Genomic DNA, 19,093 nt, shown 5'->3' on the forward strand with positions numbered 1-19,093 from the left:
CTAAAAACAGCAAAAAAGGGTTGTTTTAGTTGTATTCAAAGTAAGGAAAGAATAAGGACGTGGTAGGACCATTGCGGGGGGACCAGAAAATGAAATTGTTATAAGTGATTAAGAAAGAGCTGAACTGCTCAATTCCTTCAGTCTTCTCTTGCTACATGGCAAAATCAACATGGCAAAATCATTTCACATGATGAGGGAGGGGAGTTGTGGCCCAGGATCACAGTAGGGTTAGTCCATAAACACCTAGTTTCTTTAAACGAAACCAGATTCTCTGGGCCAAATGAATTGCATCCGAAGATACTAAAAGAACTTGCAGATGTCACATCTGAGCCTCTGTCCATTATTTTTGACAATTCTTGGAGAACAGGTGAAGTGCCAGAAGATTGGAGGTGGGCAAATATTGTTTCCATCTTCAAGAAGGGGGGAAAAGGAGGATCCGGGTGACTACTGACCTGTCAGCTTGCTGTCTATAGCTGGCAAAAATTTAGAACAAATAATCAGTCAGTCCTTGAGCAGCTAGAGCGGATGGCTGTAATCACTAAGAGTCAGCATGGCTTTCTCAAGAACAAGTCATGTCAGACTAACCTTATCTCTTTTTTTGTGGAAGTTACTATCTTGCTAGATCAGGGGAATGATGTGGACAAAGTTTGTCTTGATTTCAGTAAGGCTTTTGATAAGGTTCCACATGATATTCTTATTAACAAGTTGGTAAAATGTGGTATGGATCCTATTACTGTTAAGTGGATCGAGAACTGGTTGACGGATCGCACCCAAAGGGTGCTTGGAAATGGTTTGTCATCTTCTTGGAGAGGAGGGACGAGTGGAGAGCCTCAGGGATTCTGTCCTGGGCCCTGTGTTGATCAACATACGTGTACATTATTTGGATGTAGGAATACAGGGGGTACTTATTAAATTTGCAGATGACAGTAAACTGGGAGGGGTAGCAAACACTAGAAGACAGAATGAGGATACGGGATGATCTTGACCGGCTAGAAAACTGGGCTAAATTGAATAAAATTAATTTTAATAGTGATAAATGTAAACTTCTGCATTTAGGTAGGAAAAATCAAATGCACCACTATAGGATGGACGAAACTTGTCTCGGCAGTAGTACGTATGAAAAGGATCTGGGGTCTTAGTAGACCAGACACTGAACATGAGTTGGCAGCGTGACTCAGTAGCTAAAAAGGCAAACAGGATTTAGGGCTGTATTAAAATAAGTATAGTGTCCAGATCACGCAAGGTGATGTTACCACTTTACTCCACTCTGGTAAGATGTCACTTGGAGTGCTGCTTTCAGGTTTGGGCACCACAACTGAAGAAAGATGTTGACAAACTGGAGCGTGTCCAGAGGAGGGCAGTGAAGAGGGTGAGGGGTTTGGAGACCAAGACGTATGAAGAAAGGTTGGGGGAGCTTGGTCTGTTTAGCCTGGAGAAAAGATGATTAAGAGTTGATATGATAACAATCTTCAAGTACTTGAAGGGCTGTCATGTAGAAGATGGAGCAGAGTTGTTTTCTGTTGCCCCAGGGGGGCAGACCAGAACCAACTTGAAATCAATTCAAAATAATTTCCAGCTAAACATCCGGAAGACGTTCCTGACAGAGAGCCATTCCTCGGTGGAATAAGCTTCCTCGGGAGGTGGTGAATTTTCCTTCTTTGGAAGTTTTTAAGCAGAATCTAGATAGTCATTTGACAGAAATGCTGATTTTATGAACTTAGGTAGATTGTCAGTGGGTGGGCAGGTAGTTTTGAGTGTCCTGCATTGTGCAGGGGGTTGGACTGGATGATCCTGGAGGTCCCTTCCAACTCTATGATTCTATGAAGTCTTGCTCGGTGGCCAGCTTTCCAAAATTGTTCTGTCATTGTTACCTCTGCTACTTGGTTCTTGATTCTTGACTTGGGTTCCAAGGTTCTCGTTCCATGAGGGTATAAACCCACGTCCGATTAGGCCAATCATATCTGCTTCTAACTCGCTTATTGAGTATTTCAAAATATTTAAAATTTTTCTTAATTCCAGCAGTTATGAAAAGTGACACCTCTGACTTTATTACTAAAATAGAAGGGCTTACAGTTTTGGAGGGGCAACTTTATTAGCATTTAGCAAAAAAAAAAAAAAAAAAGCTCTAACAGGTGGCTTTTCCAATCACAATTATTTAGAACTCTTTAGTCACTGTTGGTTACTATTCTGCAACTATTGCAAACAATATTGCTTGGGGAACATTTTTATCCTTGTTATGTTTTATTTGGCATAGTTTTGCCAGACGCAATTCATCGAATCATAGAGTTGGAAGGGACCTCAAGAGTCATCTAGTCCAACCCCTGCACAATGCAGGACACTCACAACCCTCTCGCTCCTCCACTGTCACCTGCCACCCCCTTGAACGTTCCCAGAATCATCCGTCAGATGGCTCTCCAGCCTCTGCTTAAAAATTTCCAAGGAAGGAGAACCCACCACCTCCCGAGGAAGCCTGTTCCACTGAGGAACTGCTCTGTCAGGAACTTCTTCTGGATGTTTAGATGGAATTTCTTTTGAATAAATTTCATCCCATTGGTTCTGGTCCGTCCCTCTGGGGCAAGACAGAACAGCTCTGCTCCATCTTCTACATGGTAGCCTTTTAAATACTTAAAGATGGCTGTCAGATCCCCTCTCAGTCATCTCTCCAGGCTAAACAGACCAAGCTCCCCCAACCTTTCTTCATACGTCTCGGTCTCCAAACCCCTCACCCTCTTTGTTGCCCTCCTCTGGACACATCCTGCTGGGCAGTTTGATTCTACATTGATGATATTTGGGGCAGTACTAAAGAAGTGGGGACTTTGCTAATGGGTGAGCTAGGTTTTGATAAAGAAACCTTATTGAGAGACCCCCAGAGATGGCATAACGCTCCAGGCAGGTCTGTTGGACATATTTGCATTTTGGGGATGCCTGGGTATGGCGGACACCATCTTAATGGGAATTCGATGTACCAGCAATTAAGGACAGGAAGAAGCTACTGGAAGGGTGCCTAACACTAAGGCATGGGTGGGCAAATTGTGGCCCTCCAGCTGTCTTTTCAGGGGCTCATGGGAATTGTAGTCCATTGACAGCTGGAGGGCCACAACTAAGGGACACAGTATCTTCACGGGTGGAGGACCATGGAGGCGGTTAGCTACTAGCCAGGTGCTGATGCTTCTTGATGTGCCAGGAAGGGAGTGGGGGAGAGAACAAACAGCCCAGCCCTAACTGTATGCAGATGAATTGCATCCCTCCTGTGACAGCCAGAAACTGAGATGGACCTCACATAGAGCCAGTGTCTGGCTAATTTTCGCATGCAACGCTTTCTGCATAGGCTGTCCTGACCCAACCGTTCTTGCTCAAAGTGAATCAGAAATAAGGATGTAAGTTTGCAAGCGCAGTTCTCCTTATCACTGCAGGGCCAGGCTTGTTATTTCACTTTTAGTTTTAAACTGAAGATATATTTTATAACGATTAACACGAGCTGCCTCAAACAACTAGGACCAGTGGGATGGAAACATTTGAATTAATACAGAAACGAATGCCCTGAATTTGGTGCCAATTCAGCTGCTGTGGTCAGATGGGCAGAAGAGAAAAAGATCTGCAAACAGTAGGGAGCTGCATCCTGCAGAGGACGTTCGACAAAGACAGGACAAGGCTGTGGTTCATCGAAAAACTCGTGTTTATTTGTTCTAGGGATTTGACCTTCCCGTCCCCTCCCCTTCCAAAAGGCATTTTAGCAAAGAGAGAGAGAAAGAGAACGCGCCAAAATCTTCTTACAAATTCATTTTTTAAGTCCAGGATGCAAGAGGGAAACAACCAAAAGAACGGGGCTGAGATACAAAATACGGGCGGAAAAGTTATTTACAAGGGGTGGGAAGGAGGATGTTGCCCCTCCCCCAAGTACCTACGCCATCCCCCCCCTCCCCCGGTGATTTAAATTTTTCAAAAGGATGGTGCTGTTATAAATAGACATATAAAAACACAACCATCTTGCCAGCTGTGGGGCTTTCCTCACTGGCACGGCCTGCCCCGCAAAGTGCAAAAGTTTATTTTCACCTGGGGACGGATCAACCCCAGCGGTTCTGCCACCCTCTAGACCAGGGGTAGTCAAACTGCGGCCCTCCAGATGTCCATGGACTACAATTCCCAGGAGCCCCTGCCAGCGAATGCTGGCAGGGGCTCCTGGGAATTGTAGTCCATGGACATCTGGAGGGCCGCAGTTTGACTACCCCTGCTCTAGACAGAGACACAGAATGCCTTCAGGACCGGGATTTCTGAAAGGAGACCTTTCTTTTGTAAAGAGAAGGAGCAACCTCCAAGAAATATTACACTCAAAATGGGAGGCAGCCTTCTGTGGACCACAGGACACTATTCTGGAGCCTGTCGGTGACCCCCTGGATTATTTCCATGCTGGGGCAGAGGCATTTGGGGGCTCAAGGTGACCAATCTGAATTACACCCCCCCCAAGCCACCCCTTGCATGCACATATGGCAGACGTGATCCAGAGGGAAGCTCTCTTTGCACAAACTCCACGGGAACAGAAATTGGCATTTGGTGATGCATTTCCATGGGGGTCGAATAGGAGACTTCCTTCTTGGGACCCTCTTTCTTGAGTCCTCCCCACTGCCCCTATGGCCCTTCCCTCCTTGTCCTGGCAGGGCATTGCTGTCAGACTCTCACATTCCCCGCACGCCTAGACAGTCCTCTGCCTTGGTACACTTGCATACCTTCTCACCCTCCCCGTTGACTTGCAAATGAGCTTTTCGGAACGGCTCCTGGTCCAAGAGACCAGACATCGTTGGGGCCTTCCCAACCAAAGTGGCATTAACCTTCACCCAGACCCCAACCTCTCCTTCAAAGAACTTTGTATTTCACGTCAAAGATCTACTGCAAGAGACCGTAGGGCCCCCGTCCCACCCCCTCCAATCCTTGCCAATAAAGATCATCAGGTTCGATAATGCTGTTTCCATTCTCCAGCTAATCTGAACTCATTCCTTCCAAGAGAGCCAGCTTGGTGTAGTGGTTAGGAACGTGGACTTCTAATCTGGCATGCCAGGTTCAATTCTGCACTCCCCCACATGCAACCAGCTGGGTGACCTTGGGCTCACCGCAGCACTGATAAAACTGTTCTGACCGAGCAGGAATCTCAGGGCTCTCTCAGCCTCACCCACCCCACAGGGTGCCTCCTGGACCCCGCGAGGTTCGGAAGAATCCGAGAGCCAGTTTGGTGCCATGGTTAAGAGCAGCGACTTCTAATCTGGCGAGCCGGGTTTGATTCCCCGCTCCTCCCCAGGCAGCCAGCTGGGCGACCTTGGGCTAGTCATAGCCCTGATAGTGCTCTTCTCACAGAGAAGTTTTGTCAGAGCTCTCTCAGCCCAGCGACCTCCCAGGGTGCCTGCTGTGGGGAGAGGAAAGGAAGGCGACTGTAAGCCGCACGGAGACTCCTTTAGGCAGCAAAAAGCAGGGTATAAAAAATATGCCCTAAATCTCTTGGCTCAGCAATAAGAACTGCTGTGAGCCTCTCCCCACACTTGTTCCCTTTTCAAGCCCCGGATGGCTCCTACGTGTGTCCCAAAAGACAGAAGATGACAAAAGCAGGTAAAAAGGTGGGATTCCTGGGGGGAAGGGAAGGTGTTGGCTGCACCCCTTCTTAACCCCCCCTCCCCCCCAGTGAGCAGAAATAAATTACAAGTGCATATAAATACTTCACAATGAAAGGCTCAAGGATTAGGAGCTCTCATGAGGCCCCGATCCAACAGAGTTGGCAGTGTTAAGCAATGACACCAGCTGAACATACATGTTGGCTTCACTCCAAGGTTAAGCATTTAGCCACCTGCAGTGATTAAAACAGGGGATTTCCTGCCATGAGATGCAGTGATGGCCGTAGGAGTACAAAACTTTAAAACAGGGCTGGAGAGATTCATGGAGGATCCGCCTATCAATGTCTACCAGCCGTGATGGCTAAGGGGAACCTCCACATTCAGAGGCACTAAATCTCTAAATCCCTGGGCCAGGAGGCAACTTCAGGGGAAAACCTCAGCTGCTATGCTGTTCTCAGTCCTCCAGAGGAACTGGCTGGCCCCTGGGAGAGAAGGGAGGCTGGACTGGATGGGCCCTCCCTGGCCTGACCCAGCAGGGCTCCCCTGATGTCCTTAGGAGGGCCTCGGCCTCCCTGCCCTGTGGCTGGCCCTGCAGAGGAACTGGCTGGCCCCTGGGTGAGACGGGAGGCTGGACTGGATGGGCCCTCCCTGGTCTGACCCAGCAGGGCTCTCCTGATGTCCTTAGGAGGGCCTCGGCCTCCCTGCCCTGTGGCTGGCCCTGCAGAGGAACTGGCTGGCCCCTGGGTGAGACAGGTGGCTGGACTGGATGGACCCCTGGTCTGACCCAGTAGGGCTCTCCTGATGTCCTTAGGAAGACCCTGGCCTCCCTGCCCTGTGGCTGGCCCTCCAGGGGAACTGGCTGGCCCCTGGATGAGACAGGAGGCTGGAGTGGATGGGCCCTCCCTGGCCTGACCCAGTAGGGCTCTCCTGATGTCCTTAGGAAGACCCTGGCCTCCCTGCCCTGTGGCTGGCCCTCCAGGGGAACTGGCTGGCCCCTGGATGAGACAGGAGGCTGGAGTGGATGGGCCCTCCCTGGCCTGACCCAGCAGGGCTCTCCTGACGTCCTTAGGAAGACCCTGGCCTCCCTGCCCTGTGGCTGGCCCTCCAGGGGAACTGGCTGGCCCCTGGATGAGACAGGAGGCTGGAGTGGATGGGCCCTCCCTGGCCTGACCCAGCAGGGCTCTCCTGACGTCCTTAGGAAGACCCTGGCCTCCCTGCCCTGTGGCTGGCCCTCCAGGGGAACTGGCTGGCCCCTGGATGAGACAGGAGGCTGGAGTGGATGGGCCCTCCCTGGCCTGACCCAGTAGGGCTCTCCTGATGTCCTTAGGAAGACCCTGGCCTCCCTGCCCTGTGGCTGGCCCTCCAGGGGAACTGGCTGGCCCCTGGGTGGGACGGGAGGCTGGAGTGGATGGGCCCTCCCTGGCCTGACCCAGTAGGGCTCTCCTGATGTCCTTAGGAAGACCCTGGCCTCCCTGCCCTGTGGCTGGCCCTCCAGGGGAACTGGCTGGCCCCTGGATGAGACAGGAGGCTGGAGTGGATGGGCCCTCCCTGGCCTGACCCAGCAGGGCTCTCCTGATGTCCTTAGGAAGACCCTGGCCTCCCTGCCCTGTGGCTGGCCCTCCAGGGGAACTGGCTGGCCCCTGGATGAGACAGGAGGCTGGAGTGGATGGGCCCTCCCTGGCCTGACCCAGCAGGGCTCTCCTGATGTCCTTAGGAAGACCCTGGCCTCCCTGCCCTGTGGCTGGCCCTCCAGGGGAACTGGCTGGCCCCTGGATGAGACAGGAGGCTGGAGTGGATGGGCACTCCCTGGCCTGACCCAGTAGGGCTCTCCTGATGTCCTTAGGAAGACCCTGGCCTCCCTGCCCTGTGGCTGGCCCTCCAGGGGAACTGGCTGGCCCCTGGATGAGACAGGAGGCTGGAGTGGATGGGCCCTCCCTGGCCTGACCCAGTAGGGCTCTCCTGATGTCCTTAGGAAGACCCTGGCCTCCCTGCCCTGTGGCTGGCCCTCCAGGGGAACTGGCTGGCCCCTGGATGAGACAGGAGGCTGGAGTGGATGGGCCCTCCCTGGCCTGACCCAGCAGGGCTCTCCTGATGTCCTTAGGAAGGCCTCGGCCACTCTGCCCTGTTCTTGGCCCTCCACTGGAATTGGTTGGCCCCTGTGTGAGTCAGGATGCTGGATTAGATGTTCCCTCCCTGGTCTGACCTAACAGGCCTCTTCTGAGGGTCTTCTCAGGGGAAGGCCTTGGCCTCCTTGCCCTGTGGCTGGACCTTCAGAAGAACTGGCTGGCCCCTGGGTGAGACGGGAGGCTGGACTGGAGGGACCCTCCCTGGTCCGACCCAGCAGGGCTCCCCTGATGTCCTTAGGAAGGCCTCGGCCTCCCTGCCCTGTGGCTGGCCCTCCAGAGGAACTGGCTGGCCCCTGGGTGAGACGGGAGGCTGGACTGGAGGGTCTCTCCCTGGCCTGACCCAGCAGGGCTCTTCTGAGGGTCTTCTCAGGGGAAGGCCTCGGCCCCTCTGCCCTGTGGCTGGCCCTGCAGAGGAACTGGCTGGCCCCTGGGTGAGACGGGAGGCTGGACTGGAGGGACCCTCCCTGGTCTGACCCAGCAGGGCTCCCCCAATATTCTTCTGACTAAATATTTTTAGTTTTTTCTAACTGATAGATGTTCTTCGAACCCAACGTTTTATTCCCTGACCCTTTAACTTTTGTTCTGGAATGTTTAGCATGAAGCTGCCCGAGACCCTCAGTCCAGCAAGGTGAATACTGTCTCCTCGTACTGTCAGCAGCTCCCTAAGTTTTCAGGCTGAAATCTTCCCCATCACCTCCTGCCTGGTCCTTTTTATTTGGAGATACCAGGGATTGAACTGGGGACCTTCTGCATGCTAAGCAGAGGCTCTTCCAGTGAGCCACAATGAAAGGAAACATGCATAGCCTTTTCCGTCTCAGTGGATCAGGACCACCTTTCCCCCAAATAATGCATCTGCTGCAGTCCAAATGATGGGAACCCGCCCTGTTTAATCGCCATAAGAAAAGCAAAAGGGGGTCAAGGAGTCATCTGTGGCTTGTCCACGAGGGATGGGGGCGCTCCCCAGAAAGACTTTTCATTTTCAAGTCTCATTAAGCAATCCAGATTTACATGGGGAGGAGGAACATTAAATCCTTAGGAAATCTAAATCACAGTTATTTCAGTGGACGTCTTCTCTTTTATTACAGTTCTCCGAGAGCAGATGGACTTCCAAAAGTACACCTGGGTGGGAGGTAAGGAGAGAAATTGCAAATGCTGGTCTGGCCAGAGGGTTACGCAAAACTCAGCAGAGGCCTCAAAAGTACTGGGGGGGGGGCATAAAAATTCAGGTTTATTTCAAGTGGGCTTGACTGGTCTAAATAAAGTGTTGGTATAACAGGATACTTATTTGACACAGAGAGAGGGCATGTCTGATAGACTCTCACATCTTTCTCCTGCTTTTCCTCCCAGACTGTTACAGGGTGGTTTGCTCATCCTCATGTAGAACAGGGTTCCCCAACGGGGTGCCCCACAGCACCCACTGGCACCCACTGGCACCTTTCCAGATGCCTGCCAGCTGTTTTTAAAAAGTGGGTGGTGCCACATGGACTACAATTCCATGGACTACAATTCCCAGGAGTGCTGGCAGGGGCTCCTGGGAATTGTAGTCCATGGACATCTGATGGGCCACAGTTTGACTACCCCTGTTCTAACTGTTGGCTACTGAAGATTTGATTGGCTGTTCAGAGTTTTGGGAAAAGTTTCTGTGACAGCAGCTGCCACCACAGCATGTGGGTCTTCCTGAAGGTGAGACAGCCATTTTGTGGCTGGCTCCACCTCCGGGGGCAGCCATTTTGTGGCTGCATCCACCATGCTGTGTCTAAAGGTGCCTGCAGGCTCAGAGAGACGGGGGCCCCTGATGTTCAGGGCTTTTAGGGAAGAAGGTTTTGAGTCTTGGCTAACAATCGTCACTTCTTTTACAAAATCTGGGGCTTGCCTCTTCTGTCTGCTCCAACTCTTTAAACTCCTTCGGACACAGTATATAAATAGCTTTTTTTTTTCTTGCCAAGATTCCTCGAGTCTCTGCCATTCTCTCTCCTAAAATGAACTTGAACGCTGGAAGAAAAATAAAACAGATTTGTGAAAAATAATATTTTCCGGATTGTGCATCAGCTTCCCTTGACTGCTGCCCCACTGGGCTGTGCAGCCCTTTAAGACAGAACTCCCTGCGTCTCCTAAACAGGATTGCCAGCTGCAGTTTGGGAAATACCTGGGTGGAGCCTGGGGGTGCTAGGGTTTGGGGTGGGACTTCATTGGAATATATCACCAGAGAGCCCCCCCCCCCCCCGAGCTGCCATTTGCTCCAGGAGAAGACTGAGAATTGTAATTCTGGGAGATCTCCAGGCCCCACCTGGAGTCTGGCAACCTGACTCACTAAGCAGCTCTCAGCAGAGAACAGTGCTGGAAAAGGCCATGATGTGCTGGAACAAGGAGGAGAAAGGTTCTTCCTTATGGCCGACTGGAATTCATCTCTGTGACCCCCCTCTCTCTGCCTGGACGGGACTGGAGTTTCCCCCAGGACCAGCCGAGCTGACCCCGCATCCTCCGTCTCCGGTGATCTCCCTCACCCCTGCCAGCGTCCAGCCTTCTCCGAGCACGGCATCTGGTTTGGTCCTGGGACTGGAAGGAGGGCCCCCAGCCACAGCCCCCCCCCCCAAGTTCACGTTTTCTGCAGGGCCTCCAGAGCACTGCCGTTGACCTTCCTGACGACGGGCGGTTCCGGCGTGGGCAGAAGCGGGTGGGTCAAGCTGACCTGGGCCTTGCTGAAGGAGGCGATCCTCCCGCTGCCACCAATCTGGATGTTGACCGTCGTCGAGTAGCTGGCCCTCGGGTGGCTCTTCTCGGCGCCCTGAGCCGCATCCACGGTTCCAAGCATGTCCGGGCTGGGGCAACCGTCCCCGTCCGCCTCCTTCTGCGGGGGGCCAGGCCGACGTTCGGCGCTCCCGTACTTCGAACGCAGACCCGGCACGTGGGGCCACTTGATGCTGCCCAGTTCGTGGGAACTGAGGTGAGCCCCGCTTGGCAGGCCGGGGTTGTGGCAGGGTGAACCAACGGCACACCACGGTGACCCCTGCTCGCCGTTTGAGGCCGTGCTCCCCGTCAGCCCGCTGGGGGGTAGGCTGTTCCCTCGAGGCCTCCAGCCGCACGGCGCAGAGGCCAGGGTCTGAGGCACCGGGGAGGCAATGTGGGTCGGCGACTGCCCAGGAGGGTAGGCACAGAGAGGGGTGAAAGTGCACGCCTGGGAACCAACTGGAGGCGGGGAGCAGACCCGGGGCTTCATGGGGGAGGGCGACTGCACCCGGGAGTTGGGCTCCGAGACGGAAGAGAACAGCGTACGGCCCTCGGAGACCGGGCCTGCCACTGACCGGGCCCGTTGGCGAGTGGGGGACCAAGGCCCCGGGCTGAAGCTGTGTGGGGCACAACTCGCCGAAAGAGCATTTTGTAGAGACCAGGCCTCGGCCCTCCCCAAGCCGCCGGGGGGTTTGGGTGCCGCTTTGGGGAGAAGAGCCAGCGGGTTGGCTTTCGGTCTCGGCGGGGCCTCGACAGACGCAGGAGACCTGCTCGGGCCCTGCAGCTCCTCCGGCTGAGGGGCTCCGTTTCTCCGGGCCAAGCTCTGGCTGATACAGGAAGCTGCGATGTACCGTGAGATGGCGGCCGCGCTCGACGACAGGCACCGGCGGACCGGGGAAGGGGGGAGCAACTTGGGGAGAGGCAAGGACGGATGCTGCTCAGGGGTGGAAAGCAGGGGCTCGGCCACGGGCTGGGAATCGCCGTGCATCGGGGGCTCCCAGGCAGAGTTCCCCGCCCTGGGAGGCGATGAGTGTGGGTCGTTACTGGACAATGAAGCTTTCAGGCTTCCAGAGGGGGGGAGCGGTAGGGGAACCGAGATTTTGGGAGCCGTGGGGAGGGGGGAGGGGTTTGGGGTTGGCTGGGTGCAGGTCCCCAACACGGTTTTGTCGTCCCCCTTGCTCAACCTCAGCATCGGTTCTTCCCTTGCTTTGCATCCAGCCATCTCCGAAACGGTTTGGGACGGTTGCCTTGGCCCGTGGCCCCGGAGGGAAGGGCCCGATTCCTGCGTCTGTGGCAAGCTGCAGTCCTCCACAGAGACGGTGGCGGGACCAGAGAACCTGCGCTTGAGCTCCCCTGTGGGGCAGGAGGAGACGGCCACATCTTCTGTGCTCAAGTCGCTGTGCTGGGATGCTAAGGCGCGGCTGGACATCACAGTTTCCACGGCGACCCCTGGCGGGCTCTTTGGGGCCCCAAATGACCGCTTGGCCTCCTTCACCTCCCTCCTAGTCTCGGGTGTATCTGCAGAGCCCCTCGTATTTGTGACCTCAATGGTTGCCTTGTCCGGGGCCCCGGGGTGTGGAGGAGGGACCCCCACATTGGTGGGGTCTCCTGGCACCCCACCTTCCACATTGCGTGCAAGAGAAGAGGGATCTGCTCCTGGGCACCCTGTTTCTCCATCGGTGGCGGGAGTTTCCTTGCTGCCCACACGCGACAAGACATCAGGCGCGACCCCTCCGCTGGGGGACTCGGGATGCCGTGATGCCTGCCTCAGGGGACCCAGGAGGTCCGGAGAAAGGAGCAGGAGGGATTTCTCGCTGCGCAGGTCTAGCGCGGTTCCCCGGGTGGCCGCCTGGAGAGGAATATTCTCCTGGACTCCGATGACGTGCTGGAGGGATTCGTGGATGAGGACGTGGCCGTAGATCCGTGGCTCGCCTGCAGGGAGACAAGAGGAAGCATGAAACCTCGGGAGGGAAAAAGGTAATCTCTAATCTGTTTCATATTCTCAGAGGGTTGATCTTGAGTAGAAGAGGGTGATTTGGACCCGGCAGCCCCTTAAACACTAACGACATTTGCAGGAAATCTGCTTTTTTATGATGAAGGGAACTTTGGCTCTTGGAGGTTTATAGCCTGAAAATTTTGTTAGTCTCCAAGGGGGTAGAATCAGTAGAATAAGCAATGAAAGCTTTAACAGAGGTATTCTCAGGGACTTTCTTCAGCTGTTGGGGCTGAGAATTTCTGAAGCTATTGCGTTTGTGGCACAACACCTTCACAGGGAATGAAAAAGGCAGAAGATATTAGACGGCCTTTCCTCGTAACCAAGAGTGGTCTAGCTGTGGCTTGATCCAACCTTTAGTTGGTCTCCAGCAGCTAAAGAAAGACCTGAGTCATGCAGCTGTGCATATAGCTTTAATCAACTGGTTCTGCAAAAGACAGACGGTTAATCAATTAAAATGCTTTAATTGGTTAAGAGCTCGGAACTAAAAATTCACTCAATTAAACATAGGAACGACAGAAGAGCCCTGCTGGGCCAGACCAGGGAGGGTCCATCCAGTCCAGCCTCCCGTCTCACCCAGGGGCCAGCCAGTTCCTCTGCAGGGCCAGCCACAGGGCAGGGAGGCCGAGGCCTTCCTAAGGACATCAGGAGAGCCCTGCTGGGTCAGACCAGGGAGGGTCCAGTCCAGCCTCCCGTCTCACCCAGGGGCCAGCCAGTTCCTCTGCAGGGCCAGCCACAGGGCAGGGAGGCCGAGGCCTTCCCCTGAGAAGACCCTCAGAAGAGCCCTGCTGGGTCAAGCCAGGGAGGGTCCCTCCAGTCCAGCCTCCCGTCTCACCCTGGAGCCAGCCAGTTCCTCTGCAGGGCCAGCCACAGGGCAGAGAGGCCGAGGCCTTCCCCTGAGAAGAGCCTCATAAGAGCCCTGCTGGGTCAGGCCAGGGAGGGTCCCTCCAGTCCAGCCTCCCGTCTCACCCAGGGGCCAGCCAGTTCCTCTGCAGGGCCAGCCACAGGGCAGAGAGGCCGAGGCCTTCCCCTGAGAAGAGCCTCATAAGAGCCCTGCTGGGTCAGGCCAGGGAGGGTCCCTCCAGTCCAGCCTCCCGTCTCACCCAGGGGCCAGCCAGTTCCTCTGCAGGGCCAGCCACAGGGCAGAGGGGCAGAGGCCTTCCCCTGAGAAGACCCTCAGAAGAGCCTTGCTGGGTCAGACCAGGGAGGGTCCCTCCAGTCCAGCCTCCCGTCTCACCCAGGGGCCAGCCAGTTCCTCTGCAGGGCCAGCCACAGGGCAGGGAGGCCGAGGCCTTCCTAAGGACATCAGGAGAGCCCTGCTGGGTCAGACCAGGGAGGGTCCCTCCAGTCCAGCCTCCCGTCTCACCCAGGGGCCAGCCAGTTCCTCTGCAGGGCCAGCCACAAGGCAGGGAGGCCGAGGCCTTCCTAAGGACATCAGGGGCGCCCTCCTGGGTCAGGCCAGGGAGGGCCCCTCCAGTCCAGCCTCCCGTCTCACCCAGGGGCCAGCCAGTTCTTCTGCAGGGCCAGCCACAGGGCAGAGAGGCCGAGGCCTTCCCCTGAGAAGAGCCTCATAAGAGCCCTGCTGGGTCAGGCCAGGGAGGGTCCCTCCAGTCCAGCCTCCCGTCTCACCCAGGGGCCAGCCAGTTCCTCTGCAGGGCCAGCCACAGGGCAGAGGGGCAGAGGCCTTCCCCTGAGAAGACCCTCAGAAGAGCCTTGCTGGGTCAGACCAGGGAGGGTCCCTCCAGTCCAGCCTCCCGTCTCACCCAGGGGCCAGCCAGTTCCTCTGCAGGGCCAGCCACAGGGCAGGGAGGCCGAGGCCTTCCTAAGGACATCAGGAGAGCCCTGCTGGGTCAGACCAGGGAGGGTCCCTCCAGTCCAGCCTCCCGTCTCACCCAGGGGCCAGCCAGTTCCTCTGCAGGGCCAGCCACAAGGCAGGGAGGCCGAGGCCTTCCTAAGGACATCAGGGGAGCCCTGCTGGGTCAGACCAGGGAGGGCTCATCCAGTGCAGCCTCCCGTCTCACCCAGGGGCCAGCCAGTTCCTCTGGAGGGCCAGCCACAGGGCAGGGAGGCCGAGGCCTTCCCCTGAGAGGACCCTCAGAAGAGCCCTGCTGGGTCAGGCCAGGGAGGGTCCCTCCAGTCCAGCCTCCCGTCTCACCCAGGGGCCAGCCAGTTCCTCTGCAGGGCCAGCCACAGGGCAGAGAGGCCGAGGCCTTCCCCAGAGAAGACCCTCAGAAGAGCCCTGCTGGGTCAGGCCAGGGAGGGTCCCTCCAGTCCAGCCTCCCGTCTCACCCAGGGGCCAGCCAGTTCCTCTGCAGGGCCAGCCACAGGGCAGAGAGGCCGAGGCCTTCCCCAGAGAAGACCCTCAGAAGAGCCCTGCTTGGTCAGGCCAGGGAGGGTCCCTCCAGTCCAGCCTCCCGTCTCACCCAGGGGCCAGCCAATTCCTCTGCAGGGCCAGCCACAGGGCAGGGAGGCCGAGGCCTTCCTAAGGACATCACGGGAGCCCTGCTGGGTCAGACCAGGGAGGGCCCATCCAGTCCAGCCTCCCGTCTCACCCAGGGACCAGCCAGTTCCTCTGGAGGGCCAGCCACAGGGCAGGGAGGCTGAGGCCTTCCCAAGGACATCAGGGGAGCCCTGCTGGGTCACACCAGGGAGGGCCCATCCAGTCCAGCCTCCCGTCTCACCCAGGGGCCAGCCAATTCCCCTGCAGGGCCAGCCACAGGGCAGGGAGGCCGAGGCCTTCCTAAGGACATCAGGGGAGCCCTGCTGGGTCAGACCAGGGAGGGCCCCTCCAGTCCAGCCTCCCGTCTCACCCAGGGGCCAGCCAGTTCCTCTGGAGGGCCAGCCACAGGGCAGGGAGGCCGAGGCCTTCCTAAGGACATCAGGAGAGCCCTGCTGGGTCAGACCAGGGAGGGCCCCTCCAGTCCAGCCTCCCGTCTCACCCAGGGGCCAGCCAGTTCCTCTGCAGGGACAGCCACAGGGCAGGGAGGCTGAGGCCTTCCCAAGGACATCAGGGGAGCCCTGCTGGGTCACACCAGGGAGGGCCCATCCAGTCCAGCCTCCCGTCTCACCCAGGGGCCAGCCAATTCCCCTGCAGGGCCAGCCACAGGGCAGGGAGGCCGAGGCCTTCCTAAGGACATCAGGGGAGCCCTGCTGGGTCAGACCAGGGAGGGCCCCTCCAGTCCAGCCTCCCGTCTCACCCAGGGGCCAGCCAGTTCCTCTGGAGGGCCAGCCACAGGGCAGGGAGGCCGAGGCCTTCCTAAGGACATCAGGAGAGCCCTGCTGGGTCAGACCAGGGAGGGTCCAGTCCAGCCTCCCGTCTCACCCAGGGGCCAGCCAGTTCCTCTGCAGGGCCAGCCACAGGGCAGGGAGGCCGAGGCCTTCCCCTGAGAAGACCCTCAGAAGAGCCCTGCTGGGTCAAGCCAGGGAGGGTCCCTCCAGTCCAGCCTCCCGTCTCACCCTGGAGCCAGCCAGTTCCTCTGCAGGGCCAGCCACAGGGCAGAGAGGCCGAGGCCTTCCCCTGAGAAGAGCCTCATAAGAGCCCTGCTGGGTCAGGCCAGGGAGGGTCCCTCCAGTCCAGCCTCCCGTCTCACCCAGGGGCCAGCCAGTTCCTCTGCAGGGCCAGCCACAGGGCAGAGAGGCCGAGGCCTTCCCCTGAGAAGAGCCTCATAAGAGCCCTGCTGGGTCAGGCCAGGGAGGGTCCCTCCAGTCCAGCCTCCCGTCTCACCCAGGGGCCAGCCAGTTCCTCTGCAGGGCCAGCCACAGGGCAGAGGGGCAGAGGCCTTCCCCTGAGAAGACCCTCAGAAGAGCCTTGCTGGGTCAGACCAGGGAGGGTCCCTCCAGTCCAGCCTCCCGTCTCACCCAGGGGCCAGCCAGTTCCTCTGCAGGGCCAGCCACAGGGCAGGGAGGCCGAGGCCTTCCTAAGGACATCAGGAGAGCCCTGCTGGGTCAGACCAGGGAGGGTCCCTCCAGTCCAGCCTCCCGTCTCACCCAGGGGCCAGCCAGTTCCTCTGCAGGGCCAGCCACAAGGCAGGGAGGCCGAGGCCTTCCTAAGGACATCAGGGGCGCCCTGCTGGGTCAGGCCAGGGAGGGCCCCTCCAGTCCAGCCTCCCGTCTCACCCAGGGGCCAGCCAGTTCTTCTGCAGGGCCAGCCACAGGGCAGAGAGGCCGAGGCCTTCCCCTGAGAAGAGCCTCATAAGAGCCCTGCTGGGTCAGGCCAGGGAGGGTCCCTCCAGTCCAGCCTCCCGTCTCACCCAGGGGCCAGCCAGTTCCTCTGCAGGGCCAGCCACAGGGCAGAGGGGCAGAGGCCTTCCCCTGAGAAGACCCTCAGAAGAGCCTTGCTGGGTCAGACCAGGGAGGGTCCCTCCAGTCCAGCCTCCCGTCTCACCCAGGGGCCAGCCAGTTCCTCTGCAGGGCCAGCCACAGGGCAGGGAGGCCGAGGCCTTCCTAAGGACATCAGGAGAGCCCTGCTGGGTCAGACCAGGGAGGGTCCCTCCAGTCCAGCCTCCCGTCTCACCCAGGGGCCAGCCAGTTCCTCTGCAGGGCCAGCCACAAGGCAGGGAGGCCGAGGCCTTCCTAAGGACATCAGGGGAGCCCTGCTGGGTCAGACCAGGGAGGGCTCATCCAGTGCAGCCTCCCGTCTCACCCAGGGGCCAGCCAGTTCCTCTGGAGGGCCAGCCACAGGGCAGGGAGGCCGAGGCCTTCCCCTGAGAGGACCCTCAGAAGAGCCCTGCTGGGTCAGGCCAGGGAGGGTCCCTCCAGTCCAGCCTCCCGTCTCACCCAGGGGCCAGCCAGTTCCTCTGCAGGGCCAGCCACAGGGCAGAGAGGCCGAGGCCTTCCCCAGAGAAGACCCTCAGAAGAGCCCTGCTGGGTCAGGCCAGGGAGGGTCCCTCCAGTCCAGCCTCCCGTCTCACCCAGGGGCCAGCCAGTTCCTCTGCAGGGCCAGCCACAGGGCAGAGAGGCCGAGGCCTTCCCCAGAGAAGACCCTCAGAAGAGCCCTGCTGGGTCAGGCCAGGGAGGGTCCCTCCAGTCCAGCCTCCCGTCTCACCCAGGGGCCAGCCAATTCCTCTGCAGGGCCAGCCACAGGGCAGGGAGGCCGAGGCCTTCCTAAGGACATCACGGGAGCCCTGCTGGGTCAGACCAGGGAGGGCCCATCCAGTCCAGCCTCCCGTCTCACCCAGGGACCAGCCAGTTCCTCTGGAGGGCCAGCCACAGGGCAGGGAGGCTGAGGCCTTCCCAAGGACATCAGGGGAGCCCTGCTGGGTCACACCAGGGAGGGCCCATCCAGTCCAGCCTCCCGTCTCACCCAGGGGCCAGCCAATTCCCCTGCAGGGCCAGCCACAGGGCAGGGAGGCCGAGGCCTTCCTAAGGACATCAGGGGAGCCCTGCTGGGTCAGACCAGGGAGGGCCCCTCCAGTCCAGCCTCCCGTCTCACCCAGGGGCCAGCCAGTTCCTCTGGAGGGCCAGCCACAGGGCAGGGAGGCCGAGGCCTTCCTAAGGACATCAGGAGAGCCCTGCTGGGTCAGACCAGGGAGGGCCCCTCCAGTCCAGCCTCCCGTCTCACCCAGGGGCCAGCCAGTTCCTCTGGAGGGCCAGCCACAGGGCAGGGAGGCTGAGGCCTTCCCAAGGACATCAGGGGAGCCCTGCTGGGTCACACCAGGGAGGGCCCATCCAGTCCAGCCTCCCGTCTCACCCAGGGGCCAGCCAATTCCCCTGCAGGGCCAGCCACCGGGCAGGGAGGCCGAGGACTTCCTAAGGACATCAGGGGAGCCCTGCTGGGTCAGACCAGGGAGGGCCCCTCCAGTCCAGCCTCCCGTCTCACCCAGGGGCCAGCCAGTTCCTCTGGAGGGCCAGCCACAGGGCAGGGAGGCCGAGGCCTTCCTAAGGACATCAGGAGAGCCCTGCTGGGTCACACCAGGGAGGGCCCATCCAGTCCAGCCTCCCGTCTCACCCAGGGGCCAGCCAATTCCTCTGCAGGGCCAGCCACAGGGCAGGGAGGCCGAGGCCTTCCTAAGGACATCACGGGAGCCCTGCTGGGTCAGACCAGGGAGGGCCCATCCAGTCCAGCCTCCCGTCTCACCCAGGGACCAGCCAGTTCCTCTGGAGGGCCAGCCACAGGGCAGGGAGGCAGGCCTTCCCAAGGACATCAGGGGAGCCCTGCTGGGTCACACCAGGGAGGGCCCATCCAGTCCAGCCTCCCATCTCACCCAGGGGCCAGCCAATTCCCCTGCAGGGCCAGCCACAGGGCAGGGAGGCCGAGGCCTTCCTAAGGACATCAGGGGAGCCCTGCTGGGTCAGACCAGGGAGGGCCCCTCCAGTCCAGCCTCCTGTCTCACCCAGGGGCCAGCCAGTTCCTCTGGAGGGCCAGCCACAGGGCAGGGAGGCCGAGGCCTTCCTAAGGACATCAGGAGAGCCCTGCTGGGTCAGACCAGGGAGGGCCCCTCCAGTCCAGCCTCCCGTCTCACCCAGGGGCCAGCCAGTTCCTCTGGAGGGCCAGCCACAGGGCAGGGAGGCTGAGGCCTTCCCAAGGACATCAGGGGAGCCCTGCTGGGTCACACCAGGGAGGGCCCATCCAGTCCAGCCTCCCGTCTCACCCAGGGGCCAGCCAATTCCCCTGCAGGGCCAGCCACCGGGCAGGGAGGCCGAGGACTTCC

General features: G+C 58.5%; 1 protein-coding gene across 2 annotated transcripts in view; it reads right to left on the reverse strand.

Annotated features, from left to right (window-relative positions):
* Positions 1-5,426: 5,426 nt before the first annotated feature.
* Positions 5,427-19,093, reverse strand: part of PLEKHG2 (pleckstrin homology and RhoGEF domain containing G2) — a 69,003-nt gene continuing 55,336 nt past the window's right edge. For both annotated transcript variants that reach the window (XM_077318420.1, XM_077318419.1), the window contains one exon: positions 5,427-12,382. In XM_077318420.1, coding sequence (XP_077174535.1) covers positions 10,320-12,382 — 2,063 coding nt within the window. In that variant the 3' untranslated portion in view covers positions 5,427-10,319. The remainder of the gene's footprint in view (positions 12,383-19,093) is intronic.

Source organism: Paroedura picta, unplaced genomic scaffold, assembly GCF_049243985.1.
Source record: "Paroedura picta isolate Pp20150507F unplaced genomic scaffold, Ppicta_v3.0 Ppicta_v3_sca21, whole genome shotgun sequence".
In the NCBI taxonomy this organism is placed as follows: domain Eukaryota; kingdom Metazoa; phylum Chordata; class Lepidosauria; order Squamata; family Gekkonidae; genus Paroedura; species Paroedura picta.